The 22,523-nt window shown below is 33.5% G+C and overlaps 1 protein-coding gene across 3 annotated transcripts in view; it reads right to left on the bottom strand.

Moving 5' to 3' along the window:
• The window catches only part of LOC136031703 (disks large homolog 5-like), a 157,601-nt gene extending 135,477 nt beyond the window's left edge, over positions 1-22,124 (bottom strand). For 2 of the 3 annotated variants that reach the window (XM_065711398.1, XM_065711400.1), the window contains exons 1-4: positions 21,996-22,124; positions 15,151-15,354; positions 9,286-9,403; positions 4,864-5,005 (exon numbers count right to left, since the gene is read on the bottom strand). In XM_065711398.1, coding sequence (XP_065567470.1) covers positions 4,864-5,005; positions 9,286-9,403; positions 15,151-15,345 — 455 coding nt within the window. In that variant the 5' untranslated portion in view covers positions 15,346-15,354; positions 21,996-22,124. Of the gene's footprint in view, positions 1-4,863; positions 5,006-9,285; positions 9,404-15,150; positions 15,355-21,983 lie in introns of all 3 variants that reach the window. The other variant, XM_065711399.1, reaches the window with a different exon arrangement.
• Positions 22,125-22,523: the final 399 nt, after the last annotated feature.

The following is a 22,523-nucleotide window of genomic DNA, read 5'->3' as shown; positions in this document are numbered from 1 at the left end:
CTTTCATTTTGAATGAACAAGGACTAAAAAACTTTAATTAGGACTTAGAAAACAATATTACAAAAAAAAGTAGAGGCGTGGTTCAATCATGAGTCTAGGGCAATTATGGCGACTAACTGTTAAGTTATAATTCACCTACAAAAAGATTTGTACACCCAAGTCCTTTTCCCAAAAATAGGAACAAACAAATTATCAGCACTTCTTCGTTTTTTTTCCAAAAATTTGTAATATCTAGAAACAACCAAGGTAAAACAGAGAACCTTCCTCTATTTTGCGGATTAAACAGAGATAAGAGAAAATAGTCCAGTTAGAAACAAGTTTTTTGAAGAAAAAAGATTAAAGAAAACAGATACATAAATACCTTTTTAGGCCTTTTTTGGAAAAAAAACACTTGATGAAGCTATCATAGATGACCTTCTTCTTAAAGAGAAGCTAATATTAAAACAGTAAACTGCAAAATTTTCTGTAAAACAGAAACAGAAGAAAAAGGGATTCGTGCTCTCCGAGACGTCTGTACAGTTAGTAAAAGGGTTTAAAGATATCTCATTTTCATTCAATAAAACAATGGATTTTCTTTTTTGGCTTTTTTGACAACGGATTTGGCTTTGGATTTTCTCACTTTTTTAATATTGTCTCAAAACTTAATATTTTTTTCCCCAGTAAGTTTCAAGCCAATCGGAAAATAAAAATTATTACAGGTATTCTTTCGTCAGAAATTGAGCGACCAATTTTTTTCAATAGTTTTTTTTTCATCTGTGGGACCATTGGGACATCCATGGATCCAGTCTGGATCAGTCTACATGTCTTGTAAGTTCAAGTCAATCGGAAAGATATTAAATTCATTGACACACTTTCAGATGTCATACACCGATACAACCAAACTTCCAAATTTGTTGTCTTCATTTATGTCTACCTGGACTTCTACACATGCCCTATAAGTTTCAAGCCTATCAAATACTAGAAATATTTTCAGTCTATTTTTGGGGATCACGAATCAATACAGCCAAAATTAGTTTTAATCTTTTTTTTTCCTGCATAGGGGTCCACTTGGTCAAGAACTTACGAATATACTTTTCAAGCCGATTGGAGACGTAAAAACCAAGGTCCATTTTTTTGTCTTTTATAGTTCCCCTTGACCAAGAGGAACTAATTCGAACCAAAATTTAGGAGAGAACAATGGTACAGCTTTCTCACCCCCTCTTCTGAACATAGGATGTTAAGTCTTCTTGCCCTCATTAAATGCTCCCTAAAAGTTTAACTCTATCCCAAAGCCGGTCATCAAATATTACAGATGAGCCATTTTGATAGTCTAGGTATACCTAATGTCTTTTCATTATCTTTACTACTTCAAAAGCCTCAATGGTAAAACTTTAGCCGGATAAGAGACAAAAAATTTTGGAACCCCCTCCCCCTTCATCTCTTCGATACGCACAAAACTTGAAGTCATCTTATTCCAACCCAAAAAGGCGGTTCAGAAACTTTTTTTTACCCAATACCCCCTAGACCCACCCCCAGGACCGTCACGTATGGGGGAGGGGGGATGTCCCCTCCAATGTTTTTTGCAACTTCGTGAAAAATGAATCAAGGTTAAATAAAGACCACGAAAATACTGCCATGTCATCTACAGAAATCTCAAACTTGGTCGGTAAACGGAGCAGTTTTACCGACTAATGAAGTGATTTTACAGATGGTGCCACAATTTTCCATTTGGTTAAATAAAGGGCACGGGAATAGTGACATGAAATTTGCTGTGGTTTTACCGATTCGTGCAGTGACTTTACGCATCGTATACAAAACGGACATTATGCTAATTATTGAAAAAGAAACAGTCGGTAAAAATGACCAGCCAGTCGGTAAAATCCCTCATCCCCCCCCCAAACATCTTGGCTAGCAGCGACCTTGCCCACCCCCATTAAAAATTATCCCGTTTTCCTGAGCACAAAACTTGTCCCTTGCTCTCCCTCGAAAGCTCGGAGTTTTAAGTTGATCCTCAAGCTGTTTCCGAGATATTGCAGACACTTTGAGGCATATCGAAAGCAACAAATTTTTGGTTCCACTCATGCCATCCCTTTAAAGAAAAAAACTATCTCCTTGCCCCCTACAAAATTACGGCATGATTCTATAGACAACATAGAGTGGGTAACAGAATAGTTTTCTTTCTTTTCTTTTGGGGGGGAGTAAGGGGACATAAAATTTTAGGGAAGGGGGCAAACTGGCATTTTTCTCCAGTTTCCACAAAACAGTATACTGGCTGTTATTTTTGTTTTTCACGTGTATTGTTCGATAGGCTCTTTGACTGGTTGTGGCTTGGTTTGATTGATATGGTTTGAATCATACTTCAATCGACCCTAAAATCTTGATCGAAACCCATTTTTCAATTTAATTTTGATTTGAATTGTAAAGTGTCTGCTGCGAAATATTTGTGAAATTATAACACAGACTTGACCTTCCTTACCTTGACTTTGGTTGCGGGGCGTAATTTGCTATGGGGAAGGGGGCAACTGCCCCCATCAGATCCAAGTTTGCCCCCTCTTAGCTGAAATTTAGTTTCTTCAAAAAACCTTGTCAGAATTAAGATAAGCCTGTATAATTCAAGTATAGAGAGAAACAGGTTAGTTTTGTTTAGTATATCTTTTCCTTTATGGTAATTAGTTTTCACTGTCGTTTTGTTATGATTTGGGGAAATTAGCCCCAACTTGCCCCCCCCAGGAATTTAACGAAATTACGCCACTGTTAATAATTCTATTTACTGAATTATGTGCAATATATTCTTTTAGTTATTCTGATTACGAAATAAAGTAACATAGTTTCTAAATCGGAATGGCTTGACCATAGACCCATGTGGTAGGACCTGAAGGTGTGTTCGCCTCTGAGTAAAGCGGTATGTAATTTTTGGCTTATTCAATTAGGCACTTATTAAATTAGTGTAAAATAGAAAATGTTGTTGATCAGAGCAGTGATATAAAACGAGAAACCGCTACACTCATGATCATTTACGTTACGCATGAAACCAAGAAAGGAAATAATAAATGAAAAGAAAAAAAAATCAAATAGGTGAAAAAGCGAGGATTTTGTCAGTCAGTAGCAAAATATGAAGACGAAAATCAAGCAAATATTTCGACAAGGACCTCCGCCAAGTCGTCCTCAGTGCTCAAAAAGCACTGCATATATACGAAAATCATGACCATTTAGTTCTTTTTGAAGAGGCAACTTTAAATCTACCGTAAATGGCCTATCGCAACCTCTTAAAGAGACAATTGAGATAAAAAAAAATACATAAACAGGAATTTGGATATAAATAGAGACACGGGAGATATTTCCTTAAGCTCAATTTATAACAACTTAATATTAAAAGACTATCAATATTTTCGCCCATTCTAATTTAAGGCAGCCTGTCCACATATCTAATGATAATCAAAATTGTAGACAAGCAAAATCTGTTGCAAGGCAAAGGATATTTATTTAATCTAATTGGTAAATTCTCTTTCATTGATCTCTGGTTGTTTTTTTTATTCAATGTCTTTTCTCCTCTTGCAGAGTCCACTTCAGAAGGTTAGATTTTTTTTTCTCTTTCTTTTTTTGAGCACTGAGGACGACTTGGCGTAGGTCCTTGTCGAAATATTTGCTCGATTTTCGTCTTCATATTTTGCTACTGACTGACAAAATCCTCGCTTTTTCACCTATTTGATTTTTTTTCTTTTCATATTATTTCCTTTCTTGGTTTTATGCGTCATATATAGCCAGTATGGTCTCAGAACGTATTTATATCATTTACGTTCTGCGTTATACTGAACCAGATGACTACGGGAACTTCAATAGAAGGGAGAAAGAGAGTACTGCAGTTACTGTAGTTAGTTTGGCACAAAACAGAGAAAAGGGATACATATATGCGCGAAGCAATTTCTGCTGCTCACAGAATTTCCGTCCCGTTAAGGTACCTAGCTTTGGGTATGGACTTGGAAGACGGGAATCCAGTTTCAATGCCTTTAACGCCGGCATTATCCTGTTAAATGTCACATTCTTTTTATTTCGGTCAAAGTAGTCTTTGCTTTTCACCTTCTACAATTTAGGGTAATTCCGGTTCAGCTATATCCAGATAAACTTGAGTCCATGTCTCTGAATTTCAGAGCTTTGAGGAAAGCATGTGTCCTCCATGGTTGCCGGATTGTGGCAACCTTGGAAACGGTCGTAAATGTATTTAACACAAATTCCAATAATGTTCCCGTGAATAAAATTCCCTAGCCAAAGCTATGAATTCAATTTTTTTTTGAAAATTAAAGTGATTTCGACTTCCAATGCCTTCCTTCTGAACATTTTTTTATCAACAAATCAGGAACAGATTCGCAAAAACGGTACTAAAGACAATGGCATGGCAAAGATAATGTTGGCAGTTGCATGGCAACAAAATCGCCGTACTGTGGTATTTTATGAACACAGTACATAAAGTCAATTCACATTTATTGGTAGGACTGGGTGGAATGGCAACAGGAGAAAAGCGATTGGATACTCAGAAAACGAACGAAACAGCCAAAAAAAAAAAGAAAAAAAAAGACTTCTCACATGTTTTATTTTAGCTAATATTGTGAATATATTATTGTCATCCGCAAAAATTTTTACAAACCACACTATCGGGTAATCGACAGATGGATATTTATGCCCATAAATAGATAGACATTAGTAAACAGGAAAGCATGGATACAATCGTAATCCGATTAGCTTATTGGACTACTATCACTAATGTGCAATGTGGCACCTTCAAGGCAGCCAAAACATTCATACAAAATCAAAACAGATCTGCATCAAAACCTGGTCGATGAAAAAGATGACAGAAGTTAAGAACATTTTGAAAACAGCAATACTAACCTTTTGAGAAGCTGCAATTCTTGCATTGCCATATCACATTGTTGTCGCAGTGCGTCATAATCTCTCACGGAAGAAGAAGACTGAGTTCGATCTCCCATCCCACTAGTGCTACCACCAAGCCCACTTCTTGGAAGAGTGCCAGCTAAAAATGAAAGAATTCAGCAAGCCAAATAAAGCACCCATGAAGCAAAGATATGAAAAGGCATATCCCCTAGTTTGAACAACACTAGGGGGAAGTACAAATAAAAATACAAGAAACTGGGGGGAAGGGAGGTGTGCATAGTGGAACAGCAGGATCAATCGCTCAGTATTCTATAGGATTGTTATTACTTGTTCCACATTTATATCTAAATAACTAATTTACTTGGGCAATCCAACTAAAATCTTTTTAAAGGGTTCTAATTTTGATAAGAACAAGATAAAATAGTGAGGCTACTTTCGGCGAGCGGCTACTTTTTGTGGTGAAGTCAATTAAAAGTTTTAAAACGTTCTAGTTTCTAGAAAACAGGACAAAATAGTAAGGCTACTTTTGCCTAGTAGCTACTTTCAGCTTCTTTTGACTGATGAGGGCTACTTTTAGTGAAAAATCTGAGTAAACAGTTTCAAACGGTTCTAGTTTGGTCAGAATGGCATAAACTAGTGAAGCTACTTTTGGCTGGTTGATACCTTTGGCTACTTTTGACAAGCGACGCTAGTTTTGATGAGGAAGGAAATTAAAAAGTTTTAAATGTTTCTAGTTTCATGCAAACATGACTAGTGACGTTGTTTAAGTGGCCACTCTTGACTAGTGATGAGGTCACTTTTGCTGGAGAAGCCACCTAAAATATTTTAAACTGTTCTAGTTGTATGTGAATAGAATAAACCGGCGAGGCTAATTTTGGCCGGTGCCTACTTTTAATTAGAGAGAGTACTTTTGTTGGAGAAGCCAACTAAAAAGTGTTGAATTGTTCTAGTTTCATGAGAACAGAACAAACCAGTGAGACTATTTTGGCCGGTACCACTTTCGACTAGTGAGGGCACTTTTGATGGAAAAGCCAACTAAATAGTTTTAAACTGTTCTTGTTCCATGAGAATAGGATAAACCAGTGAGGCTAATTTTGGCCGGTGGATACTTTTAATTAGGGGGAGAGCACTTTTGTTGGAGAAGCCAACTAAAAAGTTGGAAACTGTTTTAGCTTAATAAGAACAGGATAACTAGAGAGGGTGTGGCACTTTCAACTATAATTTCAAAGTACTTCTGAGTAGAATTTCTTGATGGAGTCTTAAAACAAAATTAAGACTACAACTTTACTTTCTTACACAGGAAGGACAATACCAGGTTGTTTGTAAGATTCGCTGTTAACTGGATGGGCTTGATATAATTTGTTCCGAAACATAATTACTTTGAAATTATTTTCATTTGAGAATCATGCCCTTGAGAACAGCTTAACAAACGTTTTAATAAATGAATAATAATTGTTTTCTTAGCAAGATCTTTTAGTGACATCTTAAAAGAAAATTAAGCATACAACTTCTTTTCCATTGTATTATATCAGCTTAACGACGCTTCTTGACTACTAAGGTCCCTGCGTCGGCCCTGCAGTGCATTGCTGCAGCATGATTTGATCTCTGGGTCCCGTATTACCAAACTAAGGTCAAACCCACTGCGCCACCACAGGACCAACTTCTTTTCCTTAGTTGTGTCTAGGGCTAATTTAAAGCTGAAATTTCAGAAGTGTAACTATCTTCCGAGAAGGTATGATGGTGACAGACAACAGGAAGAGAATTTGAGAGAAACTTTCCAGGAACAGTTGAATACTAAACTGGAGAGTTTTTAAATAGTCATAAAATAATAACTAACTCTTAAAATAGCCTTTTAAACGCTCTGAGAAATAAAAATTAAATTCAATTTAACGGTGTGCATACAATCAGCAAATAAAGATGTCAAAAGCATCATTCTTAAATCTTAAAAAGAAAATTTAATATACAATATTCTTTTCTTTAGCCAGTGACAACACGGTGTGGCGAAACATTTTTCTTTGGAAGGGTGTGAATGAGCATGATAACGGTTTACGAATAATGTGCCAAAGATAATTTTTAAGACCGAATTAGCATGACGAAAAAAGATATCATAAGCACGAACAACTGAAATTAGGACAATACTGAATAGAGCAAAAATTCCAGATTGCACACGATCAATCATTAGAGCCTAATTATAAAAAGTAGGAGTCTTCGTTAAAAAAAAAAAAAAAAAAAAAAAAAAAAAAAATACATATTTACCCACTAACACGGGCACAGGGAGGACAGTATAAAAAAACGAATGTACGTAAGATTTTTAAAAACTGTCAATTTAGATTTCAAAACTTCACATGATCAACATTTAATTCAATTCTAATTTTTATTGATATTTTTGACAATTTGATAAAATAACGGTGCATTCTTTTGCACGCAAACCAAGACTAGAATTTTGGAAGCTAGTGTTATGACAGTGGTCAAATATGGTTCCAAAGTATGGGCGTTCCAAAAACCGGAGGAGGATTTTCTAGATGTTTCCAGAGAAACTGCCAACGGATTGTTTTGGGTAACTGGCTAACTGACCGTATTTCAAACAGTAGGCTGTACGAAACATGTGATTCAATCCCGCTTTCTAGGGCTATAAGAGAGAAAGGTCGAGGTGGCTAGGGCACGTTCTGCGGATAAGGGTGACACATTGCCAAAGATTGTCCTTTTTGGTCAACCGTCCAGGGCTAAATGGAAAGCATGTCCGCGGTTGTTGTGGGAGAATGTCCTAAAGAAAGATTTAAGGGAATGAAAACTTCCTTTGAGGGTGTAAAGAGGGAGACTTCAAATATATTAGGATTGAGAAGGACCGTGCCAAGCTGTGTTAGCCTCTGGCAGTTTGGTGCTGTGATTTGTTAGTAAGTCATAGTAGTTCTTTTGAGTCTTATGTGTATTATTGTTTGAAAGACTGTTTTTTATGTTAGTATGCTTTTTCTTTCGACTAAGAAATAAGAATTTGGTCCTGCCAGGCTTTTGATAGCTGCGATAAAAAAAAAAAAAACCCTATCTCTCCTAACCAGTGTTTTGTTTTTAGTATATAGTAAAGTTGAGCCAGTGTTGAATTGTTTTTGTTTTCCATTAATTTTTGCTTAAGTATTTTGAATCAGTTGTGTTTCTTCATAAAGGAGCTCATAGCCATGAAATATGAATCACAAATCTTATATTTTGTAAATTTTTCTTTTTATCACGTCGGTTTTTTTTAGGTTTTCTTTATTTTTATTTTATTTTTTAAACTGAATTTTTAATTTTATTGCTAGCTTTATTTTAATATAATCATTAATTCAAAACAATTTCAGGTATTGGTCCAGCATATCTACCAATTTTTACGTCTTCACTATTGTCCCAATCCTGTTGGTCTGTCTTCTTCTGTTTTTTTTTTTCTTAAATAGTAATTTAACCTTACTTTTCAATACTTAACGTCCGGATGCGGACCAATGAGGTCCGAGTAGCACGGATACCGATCTCCCGATGCTCTACTGACGCCCAAGAGTGGCATGCGTGGTTGGGGGTAAATCATCCGACGCTTCCCTTGTTTTCCCTTAGATTCCTCTAGGCACCAATTTGAAGGTGCGTTGTCTTGTCTTACAAGGGAACACCATTAACCCTCATCCCCAAAAGAAATCTAATTAATCAAGCGTAATTTAGTCATGCAAGATAATTTAATAATCAATTCACTTAAAATAACGGAGAATAAATTAAAATAATAAATTTAAAATAATTTTGTCACTCAAATGTTTTTGCTTTTACGAAACTCTATATAGCAATGCACTTAAAAGGACAAGGGTATGAGTGTGACTTTTATTGAAAATGAGTTAAAAAGTAAGAAAGATTCGACTAATGAATCTTCTTCCATTGGTTGTATTTGCAAAGTCATAGCTACTTCATAGGAGGTAGTTGTGATAGATGAGACAAGTAGGAGTAAATATATATAATCCTTCTATTTCAAAGGCCACTGACATCATATTATTATGTTATATTATACATTTTTTTAAGTGGGTTAAACAATCATATTCCAGGCAAATTTTGATGGAAGGAGTAGAGCCAGGATGAATATACTCAAACATCCGATAACAGAAATCTCTGAGTAATAACTTGATCAAGTTTAACTACTTATCTTAGAAATATTAAATAAATTTTGTCCAGGAAGCAATTGTTTACCCAACATCAAAAGGAGGAAACATTTTAATATGTTTTTTTATATAATTGCGAAGTGTGTAATGTGTATATTATGCAAAACATACAATAGCATTTTGACTCACGGTTTTACCTTTATCGAGTTTTAAACATTAATTTTTAGATACACATTTTTTAACATATTATTCCTCATTTAAATCCTTGAATCAAAACCGTTAGACACAACCGTTATTCAAATATAATACTTACACATTGATCCTGCAGGAGATGAGGGAAGACTTCCCAGAGGCGATCCAGGTAGCACGCCACCTAACTGTCTATACCGACTTAGCTCTTTCTTCAAAATATCACGGTCATGTGTTACTAACTGAAAAACGAAAGAATATAACGTCACCATCACTCTTAGAGGTCGCAACTGACCTTTTCAAATTTTTGAGATATTTCTTAATAACTGTTTGCAAATCTCTTCTTAAAGGAAGAAACAAGCAGGGAAATATGGATTAGGAGGATTATAGGGTGACAGGACAAACAGTGTCTGGATGATCCTCCCTTTGATAACAGCTTAGGCAACGGTTTTTGAAAATTATCTTAGAAATGTTAAAAAGCATATACATATATATATATATATATATATACATATATATATATATATTATATATATATATATATATATATATATATATATATATATATATATATATATATATATATCCTCTTTGTTCTCTTGTTTAGATCTGTTTAAAATCAAGTAATTTCTATTTTAATGAGGATATCTTGCTTTTCAAAACATTTGAAGTGCTTTAATCTATTATTATCACACCGATCCATTACCCCTTCTTCCCCACAAAACTTTCTGGTAGTATCCTTGTGCGGTGTTGAGAACCAAATGGGAACCGGTCACTTTACTGAAGAATAGAAAAACATAATAGCCAAGGGATTTTACAAGAGCCAGGCCATGTAAAGATACAAACTGTTAATGAGAACTTGACCATCTATAGATTAAACTTGATTTTCTCGCACATTTTTTTACAATTATCGTTCGTTTCTTTGATATATCCATGTACATTGTACTATTCATAAGTTCAGCTAGGTACTTTCACACCAATACTTTTTAGCATATGTCTATTTCAGAATGATGCCATTATAGCTTTTTGAGGAATAGGGAATCAGGAGTCTATAAGGTAATCAAAATACAGGGAAAAATACTGAAATGTACAGGGAAATTAGCATAATCCCTACAACTAGATTGCAAAAATTATGAAATACTGGTTGTAGAGTCTTATTTTTACCGGAATTTAAGAAATTAATGATTTTAAAATTATTAGTAAAAACTACATACAGATTATTTTTTGTGCAAATATTTTTTTAATTTTGTTGTGATTTTTGGGATATATGGAAGATGGATAACATTTGAGGGCTTATCAGTAGCCTCACATTGTGAAATATCTTCTTCGATTTTACGAGAATATCTTTTTAGTCTACGGTTAATTATCTTATTGACAAAAGGAATGGGGTATCCATTACCAAAAAGAATATCTCTGATATTCTTTTTGGCAATGGACCAAATCTTTGAAACCCGTTTTTCTAGATTCTGATGGAATCTGCCAACATAGTAATTTCCACAGTCACAAGGTATTTGATAGACCCCTCTTTGGCGAGTAACTGGGAACTTATCTTTACCGGAATTTAAGAAATCAATGATTTTAAAATTATTAGTAAAAACTATATACAGATTATTTTTTGTGTAAATATTTTTTAATTTTGTTGTGATTTTTGGGATATACGGAAGATGGACAACATTTGAGGGCTTATCAGTAGCCTCACATTGTGAAATATCTTCTTCGATTTTACAAGAATATCTTTTCAGTCTATGGTTAATTATCATATTGACAAAAGGAATGGGGTATCCATTACCAAAAAGAATATCTCTGACATTCTTTTTGGTAATGGACCGAACCTTTGAAAGCCGTTTTTCTAGATTATGATGGAACCTGCCAACATAGTAATTTCCACAGTCACAAGGTATTTGATTGACCCCTCTTTGGCGAGTAACTTGGAACTTATCTTTACCGAAATTTAAGAAATCAATAATTTTAAAATTATTAGTAAAAACTACATACAGATTATTTTTTGTGTAAATATTTTTTAATTTTGTTGTGATTTTTGGGATATACGGAAGATGGACAACATTTGAGGGCTTATCAGTAGCCTCACATTGTGAAATATCTTCTTCGATTTTACGAAAATGTATTTTTAGTCTACGGTTAATTATCTTATTGACAAAAGGAATGGGGTATCCATTACCAAAAAGTATATCTCTGATATTCTTTTTGGTTGTAGGACGAAATCTTTGAAATCTTTCAGTGTCAAAAGAGAGCCCTTCCCCCACCGTACTGTGGCAATTTAGAATACAAATATACCATTGAGATTGTGGTGTCTACGACATGACAATGACCGTTGAAAAATCATTCCATACAATTGTGGAGCAATTAACTTGTTCGTCTCTTCTGTTATTTAAGAATAAACATTAAAAAAAATACAGTCCAAAATACGTAAAAAAAAAACATTATAAAAAACATTTATAAAAAAAATCCTGTAAGGAATAAACTCTAGCCAACAGTAACTGAATCGACAGTTAAAAGAAAAAGAGTTTTTTGGTATTTATGACTTTATCTGAATTCTTCACGGAAGATTATGATTTTTGTTAATTACAAAAGCATGCAAATGTAGCAATTTCATGTGAAATTAGTCCTTAAACATCTCTCTATGATGGTCCAGTATCCCGATAGCTGTAGAATAGGAAAAAATCGAATATTTCAGTTACGTAATTCAAGCCAAGGGACGGTAAGTTTCCTATATAGGGGTTTAGGACAAGGCGGTTCTAATAGTGTGCTTCTTGTTATGATCTAACATTATTTTTAGGAGTTATGGTCTATCACATTTCTTAGGATTGGACATGATCGTCTCTTATTAGATTGCTGGCTACCACAGCTAGCCGGATTATGGGCTATTTTATTTTGTACTATGGGACGTGACCATCTCTTACTAGGTTACAAGCTCCCACTGCAAAAATGGATATCCGATAACTAGCATTGATGCGGTTGAGGTAGGAAATAAGGTTAGTAGCTGGTTTCATGTTAAATCAGGAGTTAAGCATGGTTGCATTCTAAATCAAACAAAAAACAACTTAGAAACAATAGCGAAATTTTTTCCAAAACAGTGGAATTCATTCAGTGGATATTTCGACCCTATGTCCAAGGGACGTCTACAGCACAACACCAGAATAGATATATATATATATATATATATATATATATATATATATATATATATATATATATATATATATATATATATATATATATATATATATATATATATATATATATATATACATGTATATATATATATATATATATATATATATATATATATATATATATATATATATATATATAAATATATATATATATATATATATATATATATATATATATATATATATATATATATATATATATATATATATATATATATGTTTATGAACTAATTATTTAGTTCATTCAGGTTTTTTGCAATGTGTTAATATTTGTGATTTGGTAAAATTTATTATATTTAGTTTACCTATTGTTGCTAAAAAGAGGGATATATTAACAGGATAAGCGTGTTTTGGTGTTACTTGGTTGTTTCACATTCGCTGTTTTTTTTTCTTTCTTAGGCATGTATTTTGGGGGTGATACCTGACACGGGGATGCCATGGATATTCTGTGGTAGCCACAACAATTGGCTGGGGTAGAGAATTTAAAGTGGCGAAACCCTATATAGGCCAGTGTATTCTCCTGATGAACCCTTGTGTTGGGTTGTACCTCTGAATTATTTGTCTTTATTATTTTTTCTATTGTTTGGTAAATGACGACTTATACTTATTGACGACATGACTGCCTGTCCATGGATTATTCTTTATGGTTGATTGTGTATGGCTATGCTGTTTGACCTATGTGATTGTATGGATGAGTAGGGTTAAGGCCTCATTCAAGTGCTGGTCTATATTAATCACTAATTTAGGAAAACAGTCTTCCTTTTCTCCTTCTGTCTCTTTTTTTTTTTTTTTTTTTTTTTTTGTGTTTGTGCTGTTGCATTGGTGATTTCTCTTTTCATGATATATATATATATATATATATATATATATATATATATATATATATATATATATATATATATATATATATATATATATATATATATATATAAGAACTCACATTAAAATGTGAAAATTAAAACTAAAAATTTTTTTTAAAAACTTTTTAAAACAGCCCTAGCATTTACTTCAACGAAGTTCAATCAGGAATGATAAATAAAAATGATGTGAGACGATAAATTCATTCAGACCAAACAGAACAAAAATAATTAAATACAAGTTTTCAAAGCTAATCTTGCTTTTTTGGCAGCTTGCCTCAAAGGCCTTTTTGTAACTAGTTCACTACGATTATAAATTGGTTTAGTAAAATACTTCTTTAGATCATTTTTAATTAAATTTGAGCATAAAGAATTTAGTAAATACTCTCCAAAGTTCCTATTTAAAGAAATATTATTATTTATTTTGAAACTAATTTCGATTGATTCCTGAACCACCTGTTTTATACCCAAATCAGCACTAATGAGAGAAGATTTTTCAAAAAGTATTGTGTGGGAGGGATTATAAAATATATGCCAGGCTAGAGCAGAATCAAAGGAGTTATTAGAACTATTAGAAATTAATGCTTTGTCTATGTCTTCTTTATGCTAGTGTAGACGTTTTTCTACATTCTGATGGGTCCGGCCAACGTAGTAGTAGCCACAATCGCATAGAATTTGACAAACCCCTCTTTGGAGAGTAACTGGGGTTTTATCTTTACCGCAGTTTAAGAATTTTGTGATTTTAAAATTATAAGTGAGAACTACATACAGATTATTTTTTGTGCAAACATTGTTTAATTTTGTTGTGATTTTTGGAATGTACAGTAGATAATATTTGAGAGCTTATCAGTAGCCTCACTTGAAAAAAAAGATGTCGGTAAAATCGTGGCGATTTTTCCGACGCCGCTAAAATTCTTTGATCCTAAAAGCCTTCCTCCTCTTTACTACCTCACATAAGGTAGTATTGACCATTGAGGTCGGATTTTCAGCTATGGTTTACACTAAAACTAAGCACACAAAATAAACTAGATATATCAAACTCATTACGATTAACAGTAATCAAAGTTGAAGTTAATGCTGAAACCGTAATGAAGAAAAATCAGAAAAAAAATGCATCCTTCCAATTGAAATAACTTTGTAAAAAAAAACTTGGTGGTATAGTTATGTAAGTAGCAAAAAAATTATTTAAGTCGTGTTTCTTATTTCAACGGTCTTTCACTCATATTGGTAACACTGGTAATTTCTTTCTCCACTACTAATAAGTTCCAGTACTTGCCACTGCCACTATGGAATCTGAGCATTAACAATTTATGCCCTATTTTGTGTAAGACAGCAAATACATGGGTCCCAACATTAGATATTTTTGTTAGATTGGTTGGAGCCCAGTCAACATTGGGAATCACTGCTCTAAAACAATTCGGTTGACTCAGTAAAACTATTCCTTATAAATATTCTATTTTCTGGTTACATGTACACATGCCTGCTAATTATAAACTGAATAACACACACATGGGTAAACATATTGTCACTCAAACTTATTTCATGTGTGGAATTATATGCTTTCACTCTGTATTAAAAATCTAAGTAAGAAAAATCTAACAAAGCAAGAAAAACTTCAACTTAATAACAGACAAATGGCTAAGCCTGTAGGAAAAATTAGTGTATCTATGAAATTTATGGTTTCATTCTACATGAAACCCTTCATCCACTGAGGATTATAAAGAAATTGAAGAGAAATGTTAGATAAATTATGCTTATTTACAAAAAAAAATAATCAGAATTCGATGCTACTATTGGTTCAAATTTGAGACTTGTGGTAATTTTTTTTTTAATTTCATGGCTCTACCAACATTTTTGCTACTTGAACTTATTTCTTTTTATCCCAACCAGCTTCTATTAATATGGAAACATAAAAAATAGAAGGCCAAGTTTTCTTGCCTTTAACTCTGCTTTCAGAAGCGTTAGATTACTCTGCTGTAAGTCATAATCATGCAATGAAATAGAAGAGGAAGGGCTATTTTGAGCTCCTCTTGGGGCCACCATGGAGGTGAAACTCCTTGCTTCTTCTGATGATCTTGGGGAATCCATATCACTTGTATCAAGCATGATGCTTGATGGTCTTGTTGACGACATTCTTCAAATCTAAAAAAAGAAAAAAAAACATAACAATAAAAACCAAAATAGTGTCAAAAACTGCAATTACTTTGTTTCTCTTTTTACCTGGAAACAACTTTAGTCTCCACTGAAGATTGGACATTTGTGACAGAAAAAATGTATTCAGTTTAATAGATAGCATATCTACAGGCATATCCTATGGAATACTGCCTATACCCAATAAGGTATAGGAAGGCTCTGCTATCCAATGTTTGTGTGTCATATATTTTTGATTAAACCAGTTTTGAAGTTTTTTAATATGACTGAACACCTTGTTATATGGAGACAATCCTTTCAATATTGCAATTTTTTTTATCTTCCCCTTTGGTTCCTGAATACTTATATTGCTAAAAAAAAAAAAAAAAAAAAAAAAAAAAAAAAAAAAAAAAAAAAAAAAAAAAAAAAAAAAAAAAAAAAAAAAAAAAAAAGTGTCTGATATTTTGGTGAAAATGGACAACTCTTGTTAAGAATCCAAAAGCATAGGGGATGTATAGTTGATTTTCCATTGAATTGTATCCATGTTTAAACAGTATTTAAATAGCTATTCTGTTTAAATAGGTGCTCAGAAGTGTTTTCTTTTTTAGTTTTAATTTCCTAGTTTTTTTAGTAAAATTTTCTAGATTTTTTTTTAGAAAAATTCTAGAAGATGGATTTTTTTTTTTGCCATGTTGGAAAAGCAGTTAGGTAAATGAAATTTTCAGGAATCATTTCAAGAACTAAATTATGCTCCAGGAAGGTCTTTCAGCAAACAAAAAAAAATTGCTTTAACCCTATATTTATAAATTTTTAGATGATTTGGAAAAAAGTATCTTAAATTTGAAAATAAAACCCCAATATGGCTTAAATCCTTCTCATATTGTTGGAACCATTATAAAAATCTTGAATCACAGAAAAGAAGACTCAAACCAAAATTAAACATGCACTTTGAAAACAAAATTTTCTGAGCCTTAGAAACATGGGAGGAGTAGTGATAAAAGCTTGAACATACATTCACACTACACAATTTAGGTTCTCACTTCATTCCTGAAACTCATCTCCTCCTAACTCAACTGAATTCAGAAATGACAAAAACCAGCGTCTCAAGTTTTACCCCCTCGTTTTAAAACCACCCCACATCCAACACAGTGTTGGACACAAGTTTTGTAGACTATCATTTTGAATGCTTGTGTTTCAGTCTTTCAGCACCAATATTCAACCATTCTATTCTTAAAAGGTTATATTTCTGAAGAAGTTGCATGCAACACTCTTGGAACCCATAGATGGAAACGCTTTAAAGTTTCTGTAGGCTGAACACAGAGAATCTGAAAATGATTTTTCTTCAAACCTGCTAAAAAACCCTGTGCCTCAAAACATGACTCTTATTTTATCTGCCTTTGTGGAATAAAAACTGAGAATTCGCAGGTGTTTATAAACACCAGGTGATTTTTTTTGAAAACCTACAGAGCTTGCAGGCAAACTACCTCAGTCACTAATAAGTATTCTTACTAGTCTGATTTAGTTTTTAAGTTTTAATTCTCATTCAGGGGCATTAATTGGAGGGGGGGGGGGTAATTACCCCCTCCCTAGATTTTTAGATAATTTTTTGGGGTGTATTTTGATTGAAAAATGCCATTTTTGGTATTTTATTAAAAACTGAAAGAATGACAAATTTCCCTCCCCCCTATGTTTGAAAAAATATATTTTACTGACACCCATGTATAGAAAAAGTTCCAAAGCTGCAAGTAGCAGAATGTGAGAAATTCCAAAAGCTGCTGATACTTTTGCAGCACAACTTATGTTTGGACAGCTTTGTTTTGAGAAAAAATATTTTTATATGTAAAATTTGCAGAACAGTAACAAATGTAAATTAGCAGAACAGTAACAAATGTAAATTAGCAGAACAGTAACAAATGTAAATTAGCACAGCTTGCAGTTAGAAATGCCAACAGTTTTCTGAAGTACCATTAACATTTAGATGAAAACTGCCAAGTATCACTCCTACCATGCTACCCCACTTTTTCCATGCCAACTAACATCCCCTGGAATTTTTACAACATGATACCACTGTTCCTTTTTGGAGTAAGTTTTTGCTACTCCTCTTTAGATTTTTTAGTGGGGCTAAAATAATCAGAGTTATTCCATAAGTCTAGTGAATACTGAGAAAACAGCAGCCAAAAAAGTGATTTTCCAAAACAACTGATCTCAGCAAAGAACCAACTAAAGTTAGCATTACTGAAAAAAAGCCATGCCAGTTCCATTTATACACTTAACTTGATGATTGCCATTCTTTGAGCAGGAAGACCTTACAACAAGTAGGTTTGAACCCACTACACCTAAGCAGAGCTTCCAAACACAGCTTTAGGTTGTGTAATTTACATTGGCACATTGTTTAAGTTGGAGGAGCTTTTTACTACCTATGATAGTAGTTGAGCTACAAGAACAAAACTTCCAGGAATGGACTAAGAGCATGGGTTATCTCCTGGGAAGCTGTTCTTAAGCTCTTATGACTATTCCTGCCCAATTTCTAAGGCTTAGGAAATTCGATAGAAGACAAGTATCTGTTTTTCCTTAATTTTACTGGAAGTCTATGTTTCTTCAACTCTTAGATTTCAAAAGCCTCATTACAAAGCATTGAGTGACTTGAGGTGAATTGCAATGAATTTTGTAGATAATTTTTCTAAGCTATATCATGTTTCTTTTCTAACTCAGAACACATTTTGTTCAAACTTTTTGCATAAATCACAATTTAGCAAACATATGATGCTTAAAGCACTTCTTTTGCTCCTCATTTATGTTGCATATCTATTTTTGAGTTTCATGTTTATATCAGAAAGCTTATCCTAGTTCATCAAAACTCAGGGCCCTTTAAAGGAGGAAGAGGGCAGAGACAGATACTTCAAAATGCCCATGTTATAACTTAGCCTCTGAAAGTTTCACACAACTTAACTACTTTCCAAGATAGAATAAAACCTCTCGTCTAGGACTTTTTCGTTTAGATATAGAGGATATATTGGTTCCCTTAGTTTTTTCAAAATATTATGCCAATAAAAATTTTTTTTGCATGACCTCTTCAGAACTAAACACTATGATAACAAGAGAATAGTAAACCTACAATTCAAAACCTTAAACTGCAGATTGGAGCAATCTAAGGATGTCTCCTTGTGGAGCTCCAGTGTTGATGATTTAAGCTGCATTCAAAATTCTTTAGTGACAAGATGCAGTGCACTGATCAATAGCTTCCCAGTTGAGTTCACACTCCCTGAAGGGCCAATTCTCTGTTCAACACTGATTCCAAATATATGTTGCATTGTTAGAGCTTAGCAAATGCTTAACAAGTACATGCTAGCCAACCCTGCAGGACTATTGAGGCTAATTTCATTTTGGGGCCACACATAGTCATGGGCTATCATACAACTCTTATGTTCCCTATTTAATTTTGCATTTTAATAATTGATTTAACTTTGCAATTATGTTCATCCCTTAACATCTGTTTTATCATTGTAATTGTTCTGACATGCTTATGCTAGCTTGTGCATTATTTTTGCCAATAAATCATATTCTATTCTATTATAGCACTAGAAAGCAGGATTGAACCAAACTTTTTTTTTACAGCCTACCCTTTGAAATATGGTTATTCAGCTGGGTACCCAGAACAATCCATAGGCAATTTCTCTGGAAAAGATCTAGTAAAATTTCATCTGCCTTTCAGAGCCATATTTGACCACTGTCACCACTGTAGCTTCCAATATTCTAATCTTGGTTTGCAGACTTATCTTTCTATACCTCTAAACTTCTTGGATGAGCCTTGGCTATTCTACTTTTTACATCTTCACTGCTCTCACTGTCTTTACTAATAACACTACCAAGGTAAGTGAAGATGTCCACCTGATCAATCTTTTTGTCATCTTTTCATCATCATTTATTCATACCATTAACAACTTAGTCCTCTTAACATTTATTTTCAAACCTATTCTAGCACCCTGAACTCACAAAACCTCTAAAAGTTAATTCATTTTACTCAGACTTTCATTTAGGATGGTTTGAATCCTAATAAATTGGGAATGAACAAAGTTGTGAAGCTGAAAATAGTTTGTGTACTTCACTTAAGCAGAAAATCTAATTTTCAAGGTTTCACTCTTATAGCACAAAGATTTTTGAAGGCCATTGAGGTTCAGGACCCTCCAGAGGGAGAAAGAGTTGAGATACTACAAATATGCCTACCTTGCAAGGACAAACTTTAGTACATAGATCCATCCCATATTGTTTCATTTCCTTAAGCTAACCCATTTCCAAGATGGCAAAAAGTAGCTACACTAGAATTTTAGGTAAATTCTAGTTGAGTGACTTCTTGCTATCTCAGAAAGGGGTTAGGTTAGGAAAATGAAACTTTCAGGGATGGGTCTACAGGCTAAAGTATATCCCAGGAAGGTATTTTAAAGGGTCAATGTTGGTATTACCTGAACAATTGTTTTGGGTCATGAAACTGTTGTTAATAGATGCATTTTGACTTTTGAACATCTTTTCTCTGTTGCAAAACTACTGCAAACTCACCACTATGGAGTTATTCTGGCCCAAATATTCTTGTATTTACATATATAGAATTGTAATCATTTCCATTTTTGTTGATTGGATATTTGAAATTGCAAATCTGTAATAGTTTAGAAACAAATTTGGGCTATATATTTACACATTAGGGGAAAGCATAGTATACATTAAATATGTAAACTAACCATTGCTGTATTTAATATATGTCATGCTTAGCCCCCCCCCCCACTAATGTGCAAATATATAATAACTCCATAATGGTGAGTTTGTTGTAGGGTAAAATTCTAGTTAATTGACTTCTTGCTATCTCAGAAAGGGTTTACGTTAGGAAAATGAAACTTTCAGGGATGAATCTACAGGCTAAAGTATATCCCAGGAAGGTATTTTGAAGCAACTATCTCCACTCCTTCTCCCTCTAGAGGGTCCTGACCTTTGATGACCTTTAAAAATATGTGTGTTATAAAAGTGAAACCTTGCAAAATAGATCTTCTGCTTAATTGAAGTACAACAAAATTGTTTTCAGCTTCATAACTTTGCTCAATTCCATTTTATAAGGTTTTAAAGATATGCAAATACATTTCCTAAATTCTGAAAAAAAAACATTGATATGGCTCAAAATTCAACTCAAATAACAAGAATTGCATTTTCAGAACTAAAGGCAGAGAAAAGGCAACTAGTAACTGAAAATTAAGGTAAATTAAGATAATTAAGGTAAATTAAGGTAAAAATTCTAGTTAATTGACTTCTTGCTATCTCAGAAAGGGTTTATGTTAGGAAAATGAAACTTTCAGGGATGAATCTACAGGCTAAAGTATATCCCAGGAAGGTATTTTGAAGCAACTATCTCCACTCCTTCTCCCTCTAGAGGGTCCTGACCTTTGATGACCTTTAAAAATATGTGTGTTATAAAAGTGAAACCTTGCAAAATAGATCTTCTGCTTAATTGAAGTACAACAAAATTGTTTTCAGCTTCATAACTTTGCTCAATTCCATTTTATAAGGTTTTAAAGATATGCAAATACATTTCCTAAATTCTGAAAAAAAAAACATTGATATGGCTCAAAATTCAACTCAAATAACAAGAATTGCATTTTCAGAACTAAAGGCAGAGAAAAGGCAACTAGTAACTGAAAATTAAGGTAAAATATTGTTTTGTCAAAATTTCAATAGGTATAGACCTGTCATGTAGGCAAATTTCAGGGCCCTCTAGAGGGAGAAGAAGCAGAGGTGGGTACTTTAAAATACCTTCCCAAGACATACTTTAGCCTGTAGACCCATCCCTGAAAGTTTTATTTTCCTAACCTAAACCCTTTCTGAGATGGCAAGAAGTCAATTAACTAGAATTTTATCAATGTGGTAGTTTTGCAAGAGATAAAAGATGTTCCAAAAGTCAAAATGTATCTATTAACAATAGTCTCATGACCCAAAACAATTGTTCAGGTAATACCAATGTTGACCTTTTAAAGTACCCACCTCCACTCCTTCTCCCTCTAAAGAGCCCTGAAATTCGCCTACATGACAGGTCTATACCTATTGAAATTTTGACAAAACAACATTTTACCTTAATTTTCAGTTACCACTTGCTTTTTCTCTGCCTTTGGTTCTGAAAATGTAATTCCTGTTATTTGTGTAGAATTCTGAGCCATATCAGTGTTTTTTCTCAAAATTTAGGAAATGTATTTGCATATCTTTAAAACCTTATAAATTAGGATTGAGTAAAGTTGTGAAGCTGAGAACAATTTTTGTTGCAATTCAAGCAGAAGCTCTATTTTGCAAGGTTTTACTTTTATAACACACACATTTTTGAAGGTCATCAAAGGTCAGGGCACTCTAGAGGGAGAAGGAGTGGAGGTAGGTACTTCAAAATACCTTCTTGTGACATACTTTAGCATGTAGACCCATCCCTGAAAGTTTCACTTTCCTAACCTAACCCCTTTCTGAGATAGCAAGAAGTCAATCAACTAGAATTTCACCTCGAAAACCACCTTGAAGCACTGCTTTAATTTCAAAGTGTACTTCCTAGCCTGATATGGTGAAATAGGATAGACTTATCTACCATAGAGTCAGCTATAAGGGTTTAAATTTGTAATTACTTATACTATTACCACAATCTGAGTTTAATGATAGCTGGAATTTTTCAGCCATTAAACCGCTACTTGGCATGAAATAAATCTTATTTCATGAAAGACAATTTCCAAAAACTAGCCATTTTGGTACAATAATTTTTTCTATCTGAAAAGGCAAGTTTCTATTCAAACTATTTCAATTATTTTTCTTGTTAGATGGCAGGATAGTAAAGCAGCAATAGATTGAGAACATAATATGTGATTCTTAAACATAGTTTACAGTGTAGTAACAGAGGCAGATTCAGGTGGGGGTGCACGTCCCCCTAACGTAGTGGCAGATTTGGGATGGGGACTGCTCGCTCTGGTTGGCGTCAGGACAAAAGTTTTTGTTTGGTATTTGGTTTTTAATAGTTGAATTATAAAAAGGTTTTAGTTGTTAAGACTGTCTTTTTTGCAAACAAGTTAGAAACAAACTATTAGTTACTTTTTGTGATCTCTGTTGGATTTTACTGATGACGCATACTGCTCAAAATTATTTAATTAGATTTAGATTTATTAAGGAAATCT

This window comes from Artemia franciscana, chromosome 10 (genome assembly GCF_032884065.1).
Source record: "Artemia franciscana chromosome 10, ASM3288406v1, whole genome shotgun sequence".
In the NCBI taxonomy this organism is placed as follows: Eukaryota; Metazoa; Arthropoda; class Branchiopoda; order Anostraca; family Artemiidae; genus Artemia; species Artemia franciscana.
This window is presented reverse-complemented; position numbering and strand designations above follow the sequence as displayed.